The 20,811-nt window shown below is 41.1% G+C and overlaps 1 protein-coding gene across 9 annotated transcripts in view; it reads right to left on the reverse strand.

The window, feature by feature from the left end:
- The window catches only part of SMYD3 (SET and MYND domain containing 3), a gene marked incomplete at its 5' end in the record, with an annotated part of 364,396 nt that overhangs the window by 32,588 nt on the left and 310,997 nt on the right, over nt 1–20,811 (reverse strand). For all 9 annotated transcript variants that reach the window (XR_014562537.1, XR_014562538.1, XR_014562539.1 and 6 more), the window contains 2 exons: nt 17,679–17,853; nt 19,204–19,291. Coding sequence is in view for 4 of the 9 variants with exons in the window: in XM_083732615.1 (XP_083588741.1) it covers nt 17,679–17,853; nt 19,204–19,291 (263 nt within the window). The remainder of the gene's footprint in view (nt 1–17,678; nt 17,854–19,203; nt 19,292–20,811) is intronic.

Raw genomic sequence — 20,811 nt, forward strand, 5'->3', positions numbered from 1 at the left:
TTTCACCTTCATTTCTATCCGTATTTATTGCTAATATTACAATAAATGAAAAATCTGCTAATACGAAACAGACAAATCTGTCAAGAATACCACCGTCCTAAAAAGATGTTTTGCTGGCTCAAGCACTTACAGGAGGGATCTTGCAGCAACTGTCAAAAAGGTGGCAGAGGCACAATGTGTGGATCACATGTTGCTTCACCACAGCCTCAAGATACACTAACAAGAGTCCTGTGGCACTTTAATGATCCACAGATTTATTGTAGCATGTGCAGCTGTGGGCTACAAACATCTGGCCAAGTGGGCTCCAGTCAAAAATGTACATTAGCGCCAATCTGTAACTCACTATATTGACTACCCCACTGGAATCTGTCTGAAAACATTCCTGGCCCAAGAAACTCTTTCAGTCGTTTGCACACTTGGGCCAGTCTTGGTTTTCAATGGATTCATTTAGCTTCCAACTTTCTGCCTGCAGTGTGAAGATTGACATCATGCGTATACACCAGAGCTATCTGTTTGCTTTTCACATTTGTCGTTAGCCATTCCTCCAAGGAGTTCAGCACAGACAATATGGGGCTCTCTCCTTCAAACCTCACAGAAACCTTGTGGGTTCAGTTCAGCTGAGATGCAGGAACTTGCCCAAGACCACCCTGTAAGCTTCATAATCAAGGGGGGGGGGATTTGCTGTGTGGTCCTCAACATGAAACCCTAGACTCTTCCTGCTGAGCTGTACTGGCTCTGTTGTGTTTCTGCATGGCATGCGGAAACTTTGCAATAATTCAAAAGGCGACAAAACATAGCACAGTTACAGTTATTTACAGGGAAACCCATGTCTCAGCTGAACATGTGTATCTTGGCTAACAAATATTTTGGTCCGTTAATGGATAGATGGCAAACAACTTCCAATCAAGATGTCTGTAACTGTAAGGCCCAACTGTTTATGAGATCGACTGCTGATATTAGTATTACCGTGCTATATAATAATCTCTTTTATTTTCAACATCACCTTTAAATAACCTTTACAAAAAAACAGCATTGATATTAATTTATGCACCCTCAATGAACTGTATGGCACAGGGCTCTTTTAGCATTTCCATATTCTCATCTCAGAGATGTTTTAGACTCATTTAGGTGGCTCCAATTTTGAGGATGTGCCAGTCCCTCAAGGTACATTTGCTCTGATCCTATCCTCCAAGGGGCTGAAAAGGATCATTGCAGGGAAAACACAGATTGTTGAGACCTCACAGTGTGCTTCCATAAGTGAGGATGGAGGTGTACTATAGGAGGAAAGATACTGTCTTTTATCTGGGAAACTTCCTGTGTTCTTTGTTGTCTGCTGCTATACAAACTGGGATCGCATGTAGCTGGTTAGTTTTAACCATGCCAGCCCCTCAAATTTCTTGGCATTCCAGCTTTTGCCACTTGTGAGCTGCTGATATCTGGCCCTCCCTCCCTCCCTCTGCCTCTCCTATTATCTCTACTGAGAGTATATCCTCGCCCTCCCTATTTTTCTTGTTGCTTCCAGCTCACCCTTTGCCTCCTTTACTGCATCCCCCCTGCTGTTCAGCATGTGCAGCTTGACAGAGTGAGGCTGAAAAAATGTTCAGTTTCTGATCGGAGATTTTTCTCCAATTTAATCTTGAACCTCACACACAAACAGCACAGGGCAGCAAGGCAGAAAAACAGTATGCTCATGCATACCATACCGATCCCCTTCAGCCACTGCTGGAGGGATGCTTGTAACTAGAATGGCTGCAAGAGTTAAAAGATTTGAATGAAAACCAGGACAGCAGATGATGCATGCCTCAGTGCTGGAAGGTTCCTGGAAAATGTTCAGCCATCTGATTGATATCAGCAATCTAACCGCGATGCCTTGGCTCACAATTCTAACCCTGATATTAGCAGCCACTTTTAATGCATATCCTTGCATTGTAGAATGCACGAGAGAGAAAGCATTTTATTTTTTTTTTAATTTGTACTATCTGATTTATTCATCTAAACAGATTTTACTGCTTGCTCCTTAAGCAGTTTTAAAGAAGAGTAAAAGAGACTATGAAGCATACAGGTATGATCGAAACAGCTGGTGGATGCAAAAAAAGTGGTGTTTTTTTTTATAAAAAGGCTTAATCAGTCGCCATTCCAACACATAGATGGCTTGTTCAAAAATGCAAAGGTTTTATGGCATTCAGCACATGCAACTCCTACTTCATGCATCATAAAAGGAATCTCAGATTAAGCTTCTTATCTGCTCAGTATGTAAAATTACAAGGATACCTAGAACAATTAAAAAGAAGCAAATATAGCAATTGGAATGGTGGGCAGGCAGCAAAGCTTATATTCTGCTTTCCTATCACATGACAAAAGTAGTAAAAATGAGTTACTGTTCTACTTCTTTAGCATATACTTGCACTGTCAATTTTAACATCTTGAGTGAACCAACTTTTTAGCATCATTAATACCAGTAGCTAATTGTAGCTGGTTTCTCTCAAAGAAGAAGGCAGGTTATCCAAGCTTCAGTCTAGATTTTTTCAAGCCAGACTACGAAGCTTTGGTAATTGCAACAATTCAGTACTGAGACAACTTGCTCCTTCCTGCTCTAAGCAACAAAACTGCTGCCCATGGTCCTGAAACCCTTCTTCCTGTACTCTGCCCCAGAACCCAATCCTTTCCAGGTTCTGCTTCAGCAGTCCTATTGGGCTTGGGCTGTCCTATTCTTTCACCCATCCTTTTGTTTTGTCTGTTGTCTCTTTGTGTCAACAGTTATAAGTATGATTCAAATAGTGACATCACATCCTTTGCATTACATAGTTTTAGGGGATGATGATGACAGAAATATGTGTGTGTGTGTGTCATGTTTTCAATGGTACACAAATATATCCCATGTCTAATTCCAGCCTTGAGTTGTTTAGGAATCAAGAAAAGCCAACTAGTGCCTGAAATCTGCTAAAGAAAGTTCCCTTGATGATCCTTCTAACAGTCACTGCTTCTTTGAAATAATAGAACATTACCCAGCTCTCTGTGTCTTTTGTAGCCCTAGAACAGAGGTAGGAAATCTCCAGCTCGCAAGCCAGTGGTAGTTCTACTTTGGTCTGTGGGGCCATTTTTGTTAAACTACATCCACCTGTCAATCAGGTGACATCACACTGATAGGTGGGTTCAATGGGTGCAGCCGATCCTTACAAAAAAGCAGGATTGAACCTCCTGCCCCCGCAGTTGATAAGTAGGGAGTTCAGTCCTGGTTAGTCTCTATTTCCCACCACAACTATTGGTCAACCTTGACAGGGGGATGAGACTGCCAATCACCTGATATTATTATGACTTCAGATGAGTGATAGATGAGTGGCCACACTCACCTGTCACAGATGGCCCATGGGGGTGGGGAATAAAGATCTAGCCTATTGGGCCAAAAGTATTCCTTACCCCTAACACAAGAGATTGAATACCTGCAGCATTTGGTGCAGGTCTTCAACTGAATAGTACAATGTTTGTTCATCCCAAAAAAACCTGTCCAGTCACCCTGCTGGAAATGCTACACCCACAGTTGTATGTTCTTAAACAGTACGGACATACAAAAAGCCACTTTGTTTTCAGATACCATTAATCAGTGCATTTAATGAAAGCCTAGCTCTCAGGGAGCTGCAGCTTCTAATGGCTTTGAAAAACAGGCATAATCTACACCATGAAAAATTTAATTGTTCTTTAATTACCAGTTAGCTGAATAGCATGAGATATGCATGCCTTCAGTTTTTAATAGCTTCTGCCTTTTCCAGCAAATTGTGGAAAGTAATAATGGATGCCTTGAGTATGTTTTACCTTCTGCTTGCACTCAAATTAAAAAGGGTGGAGGGGTAGAAGTCTAGAAAATCCAAAATCTTATGAAAAAGGTTGCAAGTTCAGAGACACATTAACAATTGCAATGCTGAATTCTCAAGTTCAGTCACAGTGCTCAGGTAAGAAGCAAATACATCCTGCAAGGTTAGTGCATAAAGAAATATGCTGCAAGGTTAGTAGATTTCCTGCTTAAGTGACTCAGGCTTGTTCTCTGGTTTGTTTCTCTGGGATATAATCATTGCGGTGTCATTCTGTGCTAGTTTCCCAGCTGTTCCTTTTTGGAAAACTAAATGAATAGTAGATGTATCCATACATGGATAGTTTTAAACATTACTCTTTGTTGGAATAATTTTTGCAAACAAATGCACCATTAGAATAACAAGATATTAGATTGGAACAATTGTGCAGATATGTTTTCTCTATCTCACTAAGGAAGCAGGATGCTAACAACCCTACAATGCTCTGTATTTCGCATGGTACAATTACTTCAGTCTTTGGCACTTAAACAAGCTCTTCAGTGTTTTTCAGCGTCAGAAACAAAAGATATTCTAATGTCATGGATTAGCTGGATGCAGGGAAATGATGGGAGGAACCAACTGAGGACCCACCAAGGGAAGAAGGCTCCCAGGTGAGATGATGATGAGTTGTCAGAGGGATAAGACTGGGAAGGGGAGGTGTCAGAAGCTGAAGGGGTAACAGGGCTTAGTGAGCTGGGAGAGTCCGTGGAAGAGAGAAATAAAGAATCAGAAGTTGAAAGTGGCAGGTGGGAGGAAGATCTAGAGGCAGAGATGAGTCATGCAAGTGAAGAGTCAGGGATGTCTCCCCCTCCTGCTGTGACCAGCTCCCCTAGCCCTCTGCCTCCCAGAACCAGAAGAGGGCTGAAACAGGTGGAGCAGTAACAGGCTGCATGCAGGCGCAGTCTCCAATTGCTTGAAAAAAGCCTGGAGAGGAGGGGATGGCTATGGGGAGGTGGGGACTTTCAGTCTCGGCACCTGATTTCATGGAGGAAAACCACTGGGAAAGAGCTGCTGTGCTCATTAGGCCTGGCACTCCGCCAAGTCTGTGGTGATCATATTTTTGCTAATAAAGAGTTAACTCCAACCCTGAACAGTCTGATTACAGAACAGCATTCTCGGTGACATCTAAGCATCTCATAGTGACGGGCTCTAAAAGGAGGAGCATACTGCTTGAATTGATCCTTAATTTCATTTCCGATTCTTGCAGACACTCCTAATAAAAGGGATGTGTCCTTTTTGTTCTGCTATTCACAAAAATGAATCTAAAGGGTTAAGGTATGCATGGCATACCAGATAATGCAAACAAGTACAGTGGTACCTCGGGTTACATACGCTTCAGGTTACACACGCTTTAGGTTACATACGCTTCAGGTCACAGACTCCGCTAACCCAGAAATAGAACCTCAGGTTAAGAACTTTGCTTCAGGATGAGAACAGAAATCGTGCTCTGGCAGCGCGGCAACAGCAGCAGGCCCCATTAGCTAAAGTGGTGCTTCAGGTTAAGAACAGTTTCAGGTTAAGAACAGACCTCCAGAATGAATTAAGTACTTAACCCGAGGTACCACTGTATGTCCATGCAAAATGGTTCTTGTGCTGGTAGAAATAATGAATAATACTATTGGTGACTACAAAATGTGAGAAAGTAGGGTATTTAAAGGCAATATATGGAGGAGGGCTGGTGGTCTTCTCAGTGAGTTATGCCGTGTGCTGAATATGGGAAATCATAACGCCCCAGGGCATAAAGCCCAGCCATGGTATTACTTGCCTTCAGTTTCATGAGGGATGGCTCTCTGTTACCAAGCATTATGGGCCATTAAGGAAAGAGCAGAGCAGAAGCGAGCATTGCATTGTAAGCCCTATGGCCTTATATATATATATTTTAGGTGCTACTGTTCGCAAAAGTCCCCATATGGTACAAATTTGTGGCCAATGTTTGCATATGCTGGACTGGTTATGGATGATACTTTTGGGAACCCCGTGGCTTACAAAAGGCAAAATTAAATGTAAAGAAGAGAAATTGGTCTCCTGGGAGCATATTGCTAGCTGCTTAGATTCAAGCAAGGGGGAAACACGGCTTTGTTTGGCAGAGTATGTTAAATAACACGTTTAAAACCATTTTGGGAAAGGATCTGCTCAAAAGAAGACAAGGGGAAAGAGGGAAATACCTGCCAAAAAGTCACCTAGACTAATGCAGGAGTGCCCATGGAACTATGTGCAGCCACATGCTTGGCACAATGTCTGCACATTAAGAGAAAACTCATCAACCAAAGAGACTGTCTACCAGACCTGTTCACAGGTGATGGCTTAAGAGGAGGCAGGTTTCCTGGAATGATACAGGCAAGGTGCTAGCCAAACACACTTGTGCCATCACTGAAGCGCTCATTATAGTGTGCCTTGGCCTAATTTACTGCCTTGTTTATGTATCGGAAACAGATAAAAATATGATCTATCAGACTTCCAAGGACTGCCATTTGTCAGAGGATTTTAAGTTCTGAAAGCCTCCTAGAGTGCACAGAATGCCTTTGAAGAGGAGAAAAATACTATGTTTGGGCAGTCATAAAAGAGGCTTAATTATTCATGCATTCTCATTTCACACAACCACATGTTTTCTGCACTTTTGCCAGTATTTGCAGATAAGGAAAGATATTTACAAATTCTATTTTTGTCCTTATCCCTAGAACATGTTCCTGATAGAAGGATGCTTCACAATCATGATCAGAGCAGTAAATGTATAATAGTTGACTTGGAGGTAAAGGCCCCATTGTTAACACTGACTCAACAATTTAAGTGTCAAAGTAATACTACAGATCAGTGATAGGGTACATTGCTGAGCTTATGCTGGAGGATGATATGACAAACCTGTCTACTGAGGCTCTCCTGCTTTTACAGAATTTCATTTCATTGGAATTTTTAGTTTTAATTTGTGTAATTTCACTTCATCGCATTAGCACCATGAAAAACAAACACGTTAAAACATCTTTACCACATTAATAGCCATAAAGAGGAGTCAAGGCCTTAGTTTCACAATAATCATTTTGGAGGGATATATTAATGAGATGATCATGCACACCTTGCCCAATCTACTCCTGCTGTCACTGAATCTCAAAATGAACTAATCGGTTCCAAGTTTGCATTTATATACCACCTTGTCCTCTAATGAGCTCAAGGCAGTCACCAGTCAAAAGTGAACTGGGATCGGGGGCAGGAGAAGAATGCTAAGACAATAATGTTTATGAAAGACTGAGGCCTGCGTTGTCTACTTCTGCTGGAAAACTCAACTCTTTGGCTTCTTTTACTTCCATAATTGAGATAGTATAAATTATTATTCTTATTTTTAATACAGGCACATTAGCAGCGATTAAAAATTGTGTGCGTGTGCTTTTACAAGAGAGCCCAGATTCTTTTTTTTAAAAAAAAGGTAAGGAAAATGAAGGAGCACTGAGATAGGAAAGTAAAAAGGTGTGGTGACAGGGCTCAACCTCCCCAAATGTCACTGAATGTGTCAACAACCCACATCTTCAGAAAGACAGAAGAGCAGCACAAGGGCCATCTGCATCTTCTAAGAAAGTGCTTATGGTCAATGCTTCTAAAAAAGGTGGAATTTTGGATGTCTGAGAAAAGGTGAAAGAAACAATAAGAAAAGGCACAAGGGCAAATGTTTGATGGTGAGATCATGAGACTGCCCTGCAAAAATGTGGAAGAAGCCCAGGTCAGAAATAGCGTTTCATGAAAAGTCTATGCTTCATACAGGTTTTCTATATCCAGGAAATAATAACATACCCTAAAAGGGGGAAACATGTGTTTAAATGTGTATTTAATGCTTTTCTAAAACTGTAACAACTTTGGCTTTTTTGGATGGGGGGGGGGGGAGATCCACAATCACAAGTCCCATGTTTATGTCAAGATGCAGCTAATGAAAGAGATGTATGCTAAGAGATGTATTCATGAATCAGTCTGCCTTACAGCTCCCATCTGCTCTTAATTGCTTCCCAGCAAACACACACTGTGTCACCCTTTTGCATATTTCCATTGCCCTATCCTAAACACACTTAGGCCGCTGACAGATTAATGCTTAGTTCACTTGAGGTATACATTCTTTGGTTCTTACACATGTTCTTATAAGGAAATGGAACTCGGTAAGCACTTAATCACAAGTCCGGGTAATGTTATTGTATTGAAAACAATGCCTCAACTTTGCTTCAGTATCAGACTAAGGTATCTCTGTGTAAGCCATAGCTGTCACCAGGGCCGCCATGATCCCAGGAAGCTAAGTAGCTTTTGTAAATCTTGCTTAAACACGGCCCACTGATATTTTGCCAAAGGATGACTAATGGGTCTAAAAATACAATGATAGGAGAAACATGGAGGTCACCAAATACATTGTTTGCGTCCTAATTAATTTTGATCCGAAGAATTTGTTTTAAAAGTATGACACTCAACTGTGCAGTGGATAGAAATACTGGGAGATTTAGAGTCTTTCCCCTCTTTTTTTACAATGCATGTACTGTGGGCTCATATATTCTACACTAACTGCAACTTCTGAACAGGCTTCATTAGCAGACAAATGCAGAGTGTATTACAGATGCCCTGAGGCTACCAATGATGGCAGTAGACCCCTGTCCAGTAGAAAGGAGGGCAGCTGGTAGGAACATGGGAGGCTGCCTAATACCAAGTCAGGCCATTGGTCCACCAAGTCTCTCCCTACCTGGAGATGCTGGGGATTGCGCCTGGGACCTTCTACCTGCAAAGCAAATGTTCTCCCACTGGACTGGTGTATTAAGATGTACCAGACAGAAACCAACTTGCTCCCTGGTTATCACTGGATCCGTGATCTCTCTCCTATATGGTTTATCACATATCACTTAGGAACTTCTAACTCCAACGAGTAGTCACACATCAGTCAGTAAATAAAAGGAAATGAACAAGCATGCCAAGCAGCACAATAACCCTGAAATTCCTATAGGTTGTACCCTTTTCTGTAATGTGCTATGGAGTTTTTAGAGACACCGTCCAATTTAAGCCAATATTAAAAGCACACTGGGGCAGATGTTTGTCCTAAGCTCTGCTGGTATATGAAAGTGAGGGTGGGGACAAAGAGAGAGAGTGAGAGAGAGAGAGAGAGAGAGAGAGAGAGAGAGAGAGAGCGAGAGCCTATTGTCTTGTACAATAAGCTCACAGTTTTAAAAACTGCTATTCCCCACTTGATATTTGTCCAAACTGAGAGTGCTACCTAGAAGGCAGGCATGGCAGAGAGACAATTTGCAGACTAGTTGTGTCCAGAGTCCAGACAGAAAGCAAGAGATAAGTAGGTATGTAGGCAGCATATTATCTTCCTAAGGGGTATCACATGCTTTCCATTCTAAAATGCCAAATTGGTAGTACTGGCTTAGGCTTTTAAAACTATTTTGAACAAAGCAGAGGCTTCTAGATAAATATAGTGAGCAACTATAAAACGAGTTCCCTGTGATAACCTATCTCTGTTTCTTGACATGAGCCAGCAACTCATACATTGAATATACCTATGTTAGTCAGTCATGTCCCTGACTCTGTGACCTTTCATGAAATCTCCTGGGAAATGGCATGAAAGTTGGAAGGGTCCAGGGTTTAGATAACAGGCAGCAGCACAGCACAGTAGTATTTCACAGTCATAGTGTGACCAAACATGAAAAATAAGTCTTTAAAAACAAACAAACAAAGTATTTTTGCCATTGGAACTGATAGAATTGAAATTAAGCATATTTCAGAATAATTTAAAATGCTGTGTAATGCATTATTTAGATGGTTTCTAAAGCATTGATTATACACATGAATTCATAAAGTTTTGATACAGAATAATCCTATTGAAAATCTTAGAATCAGAAAGTTGGAAGGTGCCTCAAAGGTAATCTAACCCAACCACCCAGTGAAGCCCAAAATTCACAACTTTGGCATCCCTTTTCGTAACTTCTTTACTTTTCAGTTTCAAAAAAATACATGTAACAAACAATCCCCAAATACACTACAATTTCCCAAAGCAGCCTACTCCACTGCTAAGCACATCATGCCATTCTTTCCCATGTTTAATATACATCCCTATTCTTATTTTTATTCATAAATTCTCAAGCAACCTTCCATGTTCAGATTAATGGATTTCCGTGGTTGGGTGCACATCCTTTAGATATGTTATTCCTCCTCCCTTCAATCCAGATTTCAGTAATGCCTATCAAATCATATCTACCTTACTGAATTAAGATTTCAAGTTCATCCTGCTAATTTTCTATACTCTTGTGTACTGTGATAGAAAGTTTGGAAACCATGCTTCTTTCCTGGTTTTTCTCGCATCTTAGCAATGTTTCTGTACAACCCTAGAATTGATTGCACAACTCCAAAGACATGGAATGGTTCTTGATTATCTCACTTCTGTATGTGACATTCTTCTATATGTCTGCTTTTCTCCTCACCCCGCCCCAGGAATTGTGATTTCCTGTTCGCTCCAGAAGCTATTCATCTTCCCTGATAGGCCAAAGCTTGGTAGATGTTCCTTAAACCCTTGCACCTTCTCTTCCAGCAAGAATACCAGATTGCACTTGTTGCAGGATGTACTTTCATACATCATCAGGAAGGAAAACAAACATAGCACTAACCTTGCGGGGCACCTTTTTGACATATAAATGTTCTTTAGAAATGTGTAAGTTGAACAAAATCAAGTGCTTTGCTATGGGCTCTCGTTTCTATCCATTTACAGCAGACGTCTGAAATGCCAGCCAACTTTAAAGTACACTAAGCACATGTTGTGTATCACTTTCAGGGACACCTTTAAGTTACTACTGAAAGGTATTCATGACACGACTGGTGGCAATATTGAGTTTTCATTTATTATTCTTTAATTTTCCCCCAATCTAAGGCAGGCAGCTGCCAAGTCCTTCAAAATGTGTACAACACAGCTGGGGAAAGCTGATACTGCTCTTTAGCAAGTGTTTTCAGTCGTGGCAGTGTTTAGGGTAGAACCTTTATATATAAATTATTATTTAGCATTTTGTAATGAGAGAGCACACTCCTTTCTTTAAGAAATTGAAAGTCTAAATCTAGACTGCACTTGAACAGGAATCAACCACAAAAGAAACACAGATGTGTGGGCTTTCAAAAGCTATGAATGGATACAGTTGTGTGCTTAGGTAGCTTAGAGTCTATTAACCATTTTTTACAGAGTGAGATATAGCTTACTAGACAAACAACGGATGCTGAATTTGATATGAAACAATCCCAATTATATGGTCATGAATCACAACCTTCTTAAAGTACACTGGGAGTTGGGGAATGGCCCCTGGCCTGAAACCTGCTGCCGGCTTCCTATATACCTATTTCTTTATTAGATTTCTCACCGGCCCTTCACAAGTCCGAGGACAGCTTACAAGAGTATGATATATAATTATAATTACAGATGAAAGAAGTTACAGCTGTAAAACAAATAAAACTGTTCCCAATGGAGCACAACAGTATAAATTCAGCAAAAGAGATGGGTCCCACAGAACAAAGTACCTTAACTGTCAAAGGTGAGGGTAAAGAGGTGTGTATTCAGCATTTGGTGAAAGCTGTTCAGTGAACATGCTGTATGCACCTCTGCGAAGGAAACTGCCAGCTTTAGGGACTTGCCACAGAGAAAGCCCCCTCCTGGTCCACTATTCCCTGCACTTCGGAAGGTGATAGAACTACCAAGAGAGTCCCCTGTGCAGAATTAAATGCCTGAGAAGCTATGTAGGGATGGAGATGCTCCTTCAGATATATGAGGCCTAAGTTGTTTAGAGCAGGGGTTGGCAACCTAAGGCCCATGGGCAGCCACGAGGGTCGTTTAACTGGCCCACGAACCGCCCCTGAACCAAGCTGCCTGCTTGGAGAGTCCCTGCGCGCTCTGCTAAACTGTCACAGCATGACATGGAGACTCGCTTCCGTGGTGCCAGAAATTGCGTCTGCGCAGGCTCAGACGCCGAAAATCATGGCCATGCGCACTCACACACATGTGCAATCTGGCCCACAAGGGATCTCTGCTGGAGTGAACTGGCCCAGGCAAGGTAAACCTTGCCAACCCCTGGTTTAGAGCTTTGGCTTGGAAACAAACTGGCAACTACTCCAGCTGTTTTCAAACAGGGTTATGTAAGCTCCAAATGGAACCTTGGCCAGTAATCTGGCCACTGCATTTTGGACCAGTTGAAGTTTCATTATTTGTTTGACATTTTACGAGAGGTATTTCTATGAAACCTTTTGCCAGGAGGAAGGAATCAGATTACGTCTATTCACTTAAAACACACACTTGTGCCCATAATGCTGTTGTTGGTGGTGATAAACTAGACTGACAAGGCAGGAGTTATTCCTAAATTGCATGTGAGGTTCAGGTTGTGGTTTCATTCCAAAATGGTAGACGGGACAAAGGGGAGGAAAAGACCATCAAAACATAGATTGCAAGCCAATTTTCATCCTCAAATGAACATATGAAGCTGCCATCTAGCTAGGTATTATCCATTCTGACTGGCAGCAAATCTGCCTGACAAAAGGTTTTCCCCAGCCCTGTGAACCAAAATCCTTATAAACAGAGATACCAGGGATTGAAATTGGGATTTTAAGCATGCTAAGCATGTGCCCTTCCACTGAGCTGAGGAACTGGCAGGATCTATCCCCAGCCTCAAAGAGATCAGCACCTTCAGGGACAGCAAGACATAAATTCTGCATTCACCTGGGTTCTGAATCTGTTTCGGCAGAATCAAAGTGCGTTCTCTCAGAAGCAGCATTTTTTACTTTTATTTTTCACTGCAATAAATTGTGAGCTCCTACAGCTTTCTTCCTCTTTCTCTCACCGCTGACGGCCCAGCACTCAGTCTCACGTTTACTGATAGGTGGGTGCTCCCTGCAGACTATAAATAAGAAAGCTGTTCTGCAAACCCTCAAATAGGAGATATTTTCCTACCTCTTCTCTATCTCTTTCATGATTTGCTTGAAACGACTTCCTTTGCTTATTATTTCTTTGTCACTGCACGAACGTACAGGATAAAGATTGATGTTTGATGTGGATGTTTTCCACAAGGCCAATATGCTGAGTTTGTTTACTAAAGGGCCCTCAAAAAGGTCCACAGTTCTAGTCACAATTACTCCTGGGTAAATATTAAGAATTTTTGTCTTACCTTTCAATAACACAAGAAATGACAAAGGCATGTCCATTGAAAATAGGGACATCCTATTCCATAACAATAATTTTAATATTTTTACCCAGCTCATCTGATTGTGTTGCCCCAGCCACTCTGTGCGGCTTCCAACGTACATAAAAAACATAATAAAACATTAAACATTTACAAAACTTTTCTATATAGGGCTGCCTTCAGATGGCTCGGGGGGGCAAATAACTCCTTCAACATTTCTCCGATGAAAATATGGACATCCTACCATACCCACCAACATTTCTCTGATGGAAATGAAGACGTCCCAAGGAAAAGTAGGACATTCTGGGATCAAATAAGAAACCAGAATGGCTTCTGTAAATCTGGGGCTGTCCCTGGAAAATAGAGACACTTGGAGGATCTGCCAGGGGATTTCTCTCTCTCTCTTTTAGCAACAACAACAACGAAGTCTTCTTACTGCTTCAGGAGAAAGCTTAGCTGCTTTAAACAGCCTGACCACATTCCTGGAATAGGAATGACACTGCATCGTGATATAGTGCAAGGATGAGGAACCAGGGGCCAATGTGGCCCTCCATTCTGCTCTGTCTTATCCTTGAGACTCTCTCCAGGCCACACACCCTTCCCCAGGCCACACCCCCTTCCCCAGGCCACACCACTCACCAGCCCTGCTCCACATCCTTCTTACACTGTTTTGCATTGAACCGTAGTAATACTGTTTGCTTGCCTGGATGGAGGGTGGAAAGAGGTATGTTTGTAGAAGCTTCTGACTTTCGCAAGGCAGCAATAAAGTCTACTATACAAACCTAAGAGTCACAGCAATGCTCCACCTACTTTGGCTTATCACTCCATCCTTATCACTGAAGTCCCCCCCCCCCCCAGGCTGAAAACAGTTCACCATCCCTTCCATAATGTCATTCCCAAGGTAATTCTTGGGCAAATGGGTGCAGCTGTCTCCCCCCACCAAAAGAATTCCCTTGGGAAGGTTATCTAATGAATCATTTCATTAGATAAGCATACCAACATTTCGAAAATATAAAAATCCCACTTAATCTGGATGTTCAACTGCAACCGCATAAATTGTTTAAAGTCAGTTCTAAAGAAAGAAGGGCACATTTTTAGTGAACTCTACAAACCTGCACAAGGAGATGTTCTTATCTCTATTCGTAGCTTTATCAGTAATTTCTGTTAATACCCCAATTTGAACAAAAATCCACTTGTCCATTGGCTCACAATAACATCAAAACACTAGCAGCCTCTAGTGGTGATATACACCGCTTCTATTTTCTTCATTGTAATGTTTGTTTGTTTGTTTGTTTTTTGTTTGAAATGAGGGGGAAATCCTCACAAATCAGATAAAGTGTCACAGCATTGACAGTACAGTGGTACCTCGGGTTACAAACACCTTGAGTTACATACACATTGGGTTACAGACTCCGCTAACCCAGGATGAGAACAGAAATCGTGTGCCGGGGGCAGCGGGAGGCCCCATTAGCTAAAGTGGTACCTCAGGTTAAGAATGGTTTCAGATTTATTCAACAGAAAATAATATTCAGAGTCCACTGGACTCCAGCAAAACTATACCAGAAGAAAATAACAAGTGCAGACAACTGCTGGAGATGTGGGAGTAAAAGTGTGAACTTAGTACATATGTTGATTAACTGCCTGATAATAAGAGTGCGAGGTGAGGATATAGTAGGAGTAATAAAAAGAAATTGTTATTTAGGGGAACTGAATTTAATTCTAAATTATATTCTGGAAACGTGGGAGATTTCACCACAAATATAGCACACACAGGCACACAGCCCTACAGGGTCAACATTCTTAAATGTGTCAGCATATAAGACGACTTCTTGAGAAACCAAGAGACACAAAGGTTCTTCTCACGTCATTCAGTTTCAACTACTCATATGCTGGCCAATCCAATTAAGGTGGCCAAGTGACAGACAAGTGAGGACCAGTGTAGAATCTTAGAATCAAGGAATTGTAGAATTGGAAGGGACCCCAGGGGTCATTTAGTCCAACCCCCTGAAAAACTTCATTTCTTGTGTTCTTCTGGATTCTAATGTCTTCTTTAAACCTGATCCAAGCTCCTTTTAAAGTTGAATCCTGGTTGTTTTTAATCATTAAAAAGAACCTTCGTTTTGGAGGTCAAAAAATATTTAGCATCAGTTAATTAGTGTGAATCTACAGTGTGAATCTATAGCATAAAAGAAGCCATTAAATATGTTTGCCGGATATCTAAATATGTCACTTAAATAAATACTCAGACTGGTTTCACATGATGGTCAAATGAAAACATGTGATCAAATACTGCACTTAGCACACAGCAGTGGATGTCAACCCTGCTGATCGCATAATGGAAACATACACAGCAAATACAGTCCTTGAAGTTAAAATGGTTTTAGAACAGTTTCTTTTAAAGGTGGACATACCACCTCCTATTTGTATGGATGGCTTGTTTTTCAGGTGATTCCCTGCAGATAAGAATATGAATATTTTTTTGCTCCAGAGTTGAGGAAAGGAAAATAGATAGCTGTAATGGAACTGCAGGAGCAGTCAAGCAGTAGATTGATTCAACTGGAGAAATTCAATGCACCCCAACAGATTTGCTCAGATTTGATATCCTGCTGCTTCAGGCACAACTCCTTGTAATGAGAAACTGAAGATTTTTTGTCAGGTGCGTCAAAGCTTGTAGTGATGGCTTGAAGGTAAAAAAAGAACTCGGGCTGAAAATGTCTCTTCTTGGGAAATGCTTTTGCACCTGGTGAGACTAAGAGCAACTGTCTTCAAGGTACATGAGAGGCCAGCAGCTTTACCAGGCCAGCAACATTTCATCAAATACATTTTAACAGAACATGTCGTTTGTGTGTGTGTGTGTGTTTGTGTGTCTCTCTGTCTATGTGTATAAGGGTAGTGGTGGATGGAAGGTGAGGCGGCAGCGGCAGAATCAACTTGGCTGTAATAAGTAGCTCGGAAACTATGTCACACACCACTAAGCAAACAGGGAAAGAGATATTCGAATGATTGATAAAATTATAATTGTTTTCTACTGCAATCTTTTCCCTGGAAAAGACAAGTAGCTTCGTTGGTCTGAAGCACCACATTGACAGGTTAAAGGGTAAAAGAAGCATAGCTGAATAGAAGCAGTAAATAAAAAAATGCAAATTAAAAAGGGAAGCCATTTTGAAAAGAAAGAAAGAAAGAAAGAAAGAAAGAAAGAAAGAAAGAGCAGTAGGTAAGTTCCTCTTCTCTCACTGACAAGTCTCGTTCACTGAAATTATTGTAAAGGCCAATGTAATCTGATATTTTGCCATTGTGGCAATAACTAATTTCATGGCTAATTCACTTGTTTTAATTTTGTTTGCACTTTTTTAATGTTTTCTCCTTCTTTCCAGGAGGAGAAACTTACAGAAGACCACCAGTCATGAGAAAAGAGGGGAGAACCATTACGTCCCTTCTCAAAAATTGCCACAGGCGGCAAACCTAAAAGCAACCAAAGGAAACAGCTATGCTAGCATTTGTTTAAAAGTTCACTGTCTCAAAATTCAGTATTCAGGCAAAGGTGCCTTAGTAACCTTCTACCCTATAATGCAATCAAAATGAAGCTGGAGCTGCTCCAACCTTACAAGCACTTTAAATTATTGTTAACCTCTGCTGCAGCCCTGCTATTTGAATACTACTTATTCCTAGCAACATAGCAGAACTCCATTGAAGTGCCTGCCTCTCCTTGAGAAAATAAGGGGAAACGGCTATGATGCTAGTGGTGGTAATTGAAGATACCAAATCTAAGGTTGCCCACCATCATTATTTCCTTTTTTTAAAAATGCATTTGGATGAACAAAAGAAATGAAATGCAGAGGAAAAGAGTACAAAGCTGTATTTCCCCCTTTGATCATCCCGGTCACATTGCTATACTATACAGTTACTACCTGTTTCAAAGGAGAAAGCTTCTCTTTTGATCAAACCATATCAATCGAAACTAATTAGACACCAGGCTAAAACCAGAAAGTACCATAAGGAGTTAAGGAAGAACACGGTGCTGAAGCACTGCCAAAAATATTGTCTCTAAAAATGTACCTGGGAATATAGAGGTTTGTGAAAAGTACACGGGGATCTGAAGCAAAACACTCCAGAGTCCTCCAGGAACGTTTGTGTCATAAACACAATGATCAAATGCAGCAGTACATCTCAAACAATCTGCAATTCTGCATCACCAAGGGCAGAAAAAGTAAACCTTTTTTTTCCCCAAAATGGTTCAGCTGAGGAACAATGGGTTGTAATGTTCCCCTTTCCTGAAGAACAGCTGACATGTTTGATCAGTGCACAAGTTTGAGTTGAGCTGACTACTCCTCACCCCTAATTAGGATTGCCATATTTCAAAAAGTAAAAACCAGAACACCCTGGAAAACCCCAATGCTTTTGAGCTCCCCCCCCCAATTGCCAAAAAAACACAGTTTCTCAATTGACTTGCCTAAGATCCAGAGCAAAGTGCCACCTTTCAGAAATCCCCCCCCCCCCACCTTTGAAATCCTGGTAATGTCCGGACATATGGCAGCCCTACCCCTAATGCTACCACATAGAATAATTAACAAATAGTAACATTGATGCAGCCACATTCTTGGTTCATACCCTCTTTCCTGGGCTGAAAGCGAATCTTGCAAGAAATGACTGCATTTTTATCTTTTACCTGTAGGGCTCCAAAGTCCTGTGACCATAAAGCAAGGCTTCTTCCAAAAGGCCAAGATTTATGCAGGCGTCCATGGCAAAGTCAAGTACTTTCAGCTGGTAAATGTTTGTGTCTGGGAGGTGAGTGGCATTGTTCTTTAGTATCGTCTGGCATGTCACAAGAGCCTGCTCCCATTCTGACATTTATTTGGATTAAGGATTAATCAACATTGTGCCATTCAAAGCTCATGAAAAATTACTGTCCAAGTTGGTGTCCCCTACTACATTTTCTGCTAACAAATTCAATTGTTTCGATTCCGCTGTGTGTGAAGAAGTCTCCCCTTGTCTGTCACAAATCTCCCTGTACTTAGTTTCAGGGGATAATCCCTGGTTGCAGTATTTTCTCCTTCTCTCATAATTCTAGAACCAGGAGTCATCCCATGAAGCAGAATGTTGAGAGATTCAACACAGACAAAAGGAAGTTTGGTGTCTGTCATCTTCTGGCTTGTAGTGCAAACAGAAGCAAAACAGAAGGAAATGGTCTTTGCTACAACTGTCAACACGTTTTTTTACTAGATACTGAAAGACAGAAAGACACAGAGCCTTTGGTGAGGAACCTTCAGCCCATGGACCTAAACAGAGTAGCTTCCAACATTTCTCCAATGAAAATAGGGACATCCCATTCTGTAAATGTAATTTTACTATTTATACCCTACACATCTTACTGGGTTGTCCCAGCACCCTAGGCAGCTCCCAACATATATGAAATCATAATAAAACTTTACACATTAAAAAAACTTCCCTATACAGGATTGCCTTCGAATGGCTTGGGGGGTTGGATAACTCTATACCCTCCGATATTTCTACAATGAAAATAGGGACATCCTAAGGAAAAGCAGGACATTCTGGGATCAAATCAGAAACCGGGATGACTTCTCTAAATCAGGGAAGTCCCTGGAAAATAGGGACACTTGGAGGGTCTGAAATAGGCCTGTCAGACCCAGGAAGTGGACCAGGCTGCCTGTTTACATCTATTTTCCCAGGCCTGACATCAAATACGGCATCATGTGCAGATGCTGCAGCTGAAGGAATGAGAATTATTTAACTGCAGGCAAAATACTTGGGTTTTTTTATTATTATTCTTAAAAGGTGTCAAATTTTAAAAGTGCCTAGTTTTGCCTGCAAAGTGCACTTGAGAATACTCCCTATTTTTCCTGGACCAAATCCATGCTGCAAATACAAAGGAATTTGTGGAGGTACAGAGGAGCAATCTTTCTTTGCAGCCCCAGCTTGAAATTTCAATGGCCTGATGTTATAAGAGTTGAAGTGATTGACAAGTGGGTGGCTCCACTCACCTGTTAAGAGTTGAATCTGACACCCCAGCCAAAACCAACTGCCCACTCTAACACAGGCACTGAGGGCAATCTTTAAGGAACGAAGCATTTCCATATTCTAGAAATAGCAAGGAAGAAGACAGCTTTTATATGTTCTTGCCTCAAAAGGAAACCCATCTGCTGTTGGCCAGTACTTTGGCATTGAAAGGATACCTTCTTGTGACTTTGGAGCTCCCATTTTATTTATAGCTTCTTTGGCTTCTTTCCAGGCCTGCTCATCACCTGCCAACATGTCAGCATCCTGCATTGGACAGAAACAAAAGCATGAGACAAAAGCATTTGATTAAAAGAAGAGAAGCAAACAATGCCATCTTGCACCATGCAAATCTGAACAACGAGAAGGGGGGGGGGGGAATAGTTCCACTCAGCATGAAGTTGGAAAGCAGAGGATTCAATTGTCTTATCCAAGATAATTTGAAGTCTGTATTCAATTGAAGCCAATGGCAAAACTGTCATGCAACTTCACACATCTGGAATGCACACATTAAACAAAGAGTTCGGGGCTTGCTGGAGCTGTGTTCATGCCACTCTTTGTGAATAATTTCTATAGATTTTCTAACAAATGAGCTTATGATGACAATGGCCCATCTAGTCCAGCATTCTGGTCTCACAGTGGCCAAGAGGAAGATGTGGAAAACCTTCAAGCTAGACCTAAGCACAAGAACATTCTCCCCCCTGTGTTTTCCAGCAACTGGTATTCAAGTATTACCACCTCCAACCATGTAGGTGGAGTATAGCCGTAATGGCTAGTTGGCATTGATAGCCTTATTTTCCATGAATTCGTCTTAATGGTCATAAACTGGACTATTTCATTTCTGTGAAGATAATATTTAAGAAGAATGTCAGTCAACTTTGAATGCACAGAAGATTTACATAAGAAATCACAAATTGGGGAACATCACTTAAATAAGATTGGTCTTCAAATGTACTTAAAAAACAGCAACAATTATTTATCCTCAAGGGAAGATCTATTTTTTTTTAATGTCATGTCATCGGTAAGAAACCAACTTTAACAAAGTAAATATGGCATTGTGCTCTCATTACGGTTCAGAATAGTGTTATTCCTTGATATGTGCTAATACTTAGGTTGTTGTTGTTGTTGTTGTTGTTGTTTAGTTGTTTAGTCGTGTCCGACTCTTCGTGACCCCATGGACCAGAGAACGCCAGGCACCTCTGTCCTCCACTGCCTCCCGCAGTTTGGTCAAACTCATGCTGGTAACCTCGAAAACACTATCCAACCATCTCGTCCTCTGCCGTCCCCTTCTCCTTGTGCCCTCCATCTTTCCCAACATCAGGGTCTTCTCCAGGGAGTCTTCTCTTCTCATGAGGTGGCCAAAGTACTGGAGCCTCAGCTTCACAATCTGTCCTTCCAGTGAAGGACACCTATACTTCCAGTGAAGGACTACCTATACTTAGGTAGCTGTGATTAAATACCACACACTCTAGCCTTTATCATTTACTGACACCAGAGGGTTCCTGGCCACTCATGAAGGTATCCAACATTAGTCAATGTTATCTTATCAATATTATCTTAGTAAAATAAAGTATCACACGAATGAAGCATTAATCGAAAACTCAAAAGTATACTATAACAATATTTACTTGGTTGTATGTTTGATTATATATGTATATATAAATGTATTTATGTATGTATATATAAATCACACTTTTGAAAAAAGCCAAAGGTATCCGTGTTGGCCTATAAGAAAAAGGATCATATTAAACCAATACTTTTATTAGACTAATCAAAATCACGTAAGA

This window comes from Podarcis gaigeae (genome assembly GCF_964106915.1).
Source record: "Podarcis gaigeae genome assembly, chromosome: 3".
In the NCBI taxonomy this organism is placed as follows: Eukaryota; Metazoa; Chordata; class Lepidosauria; order Squamata; family Lacertidae; genus Podarcis; species Podarcis gaigeae.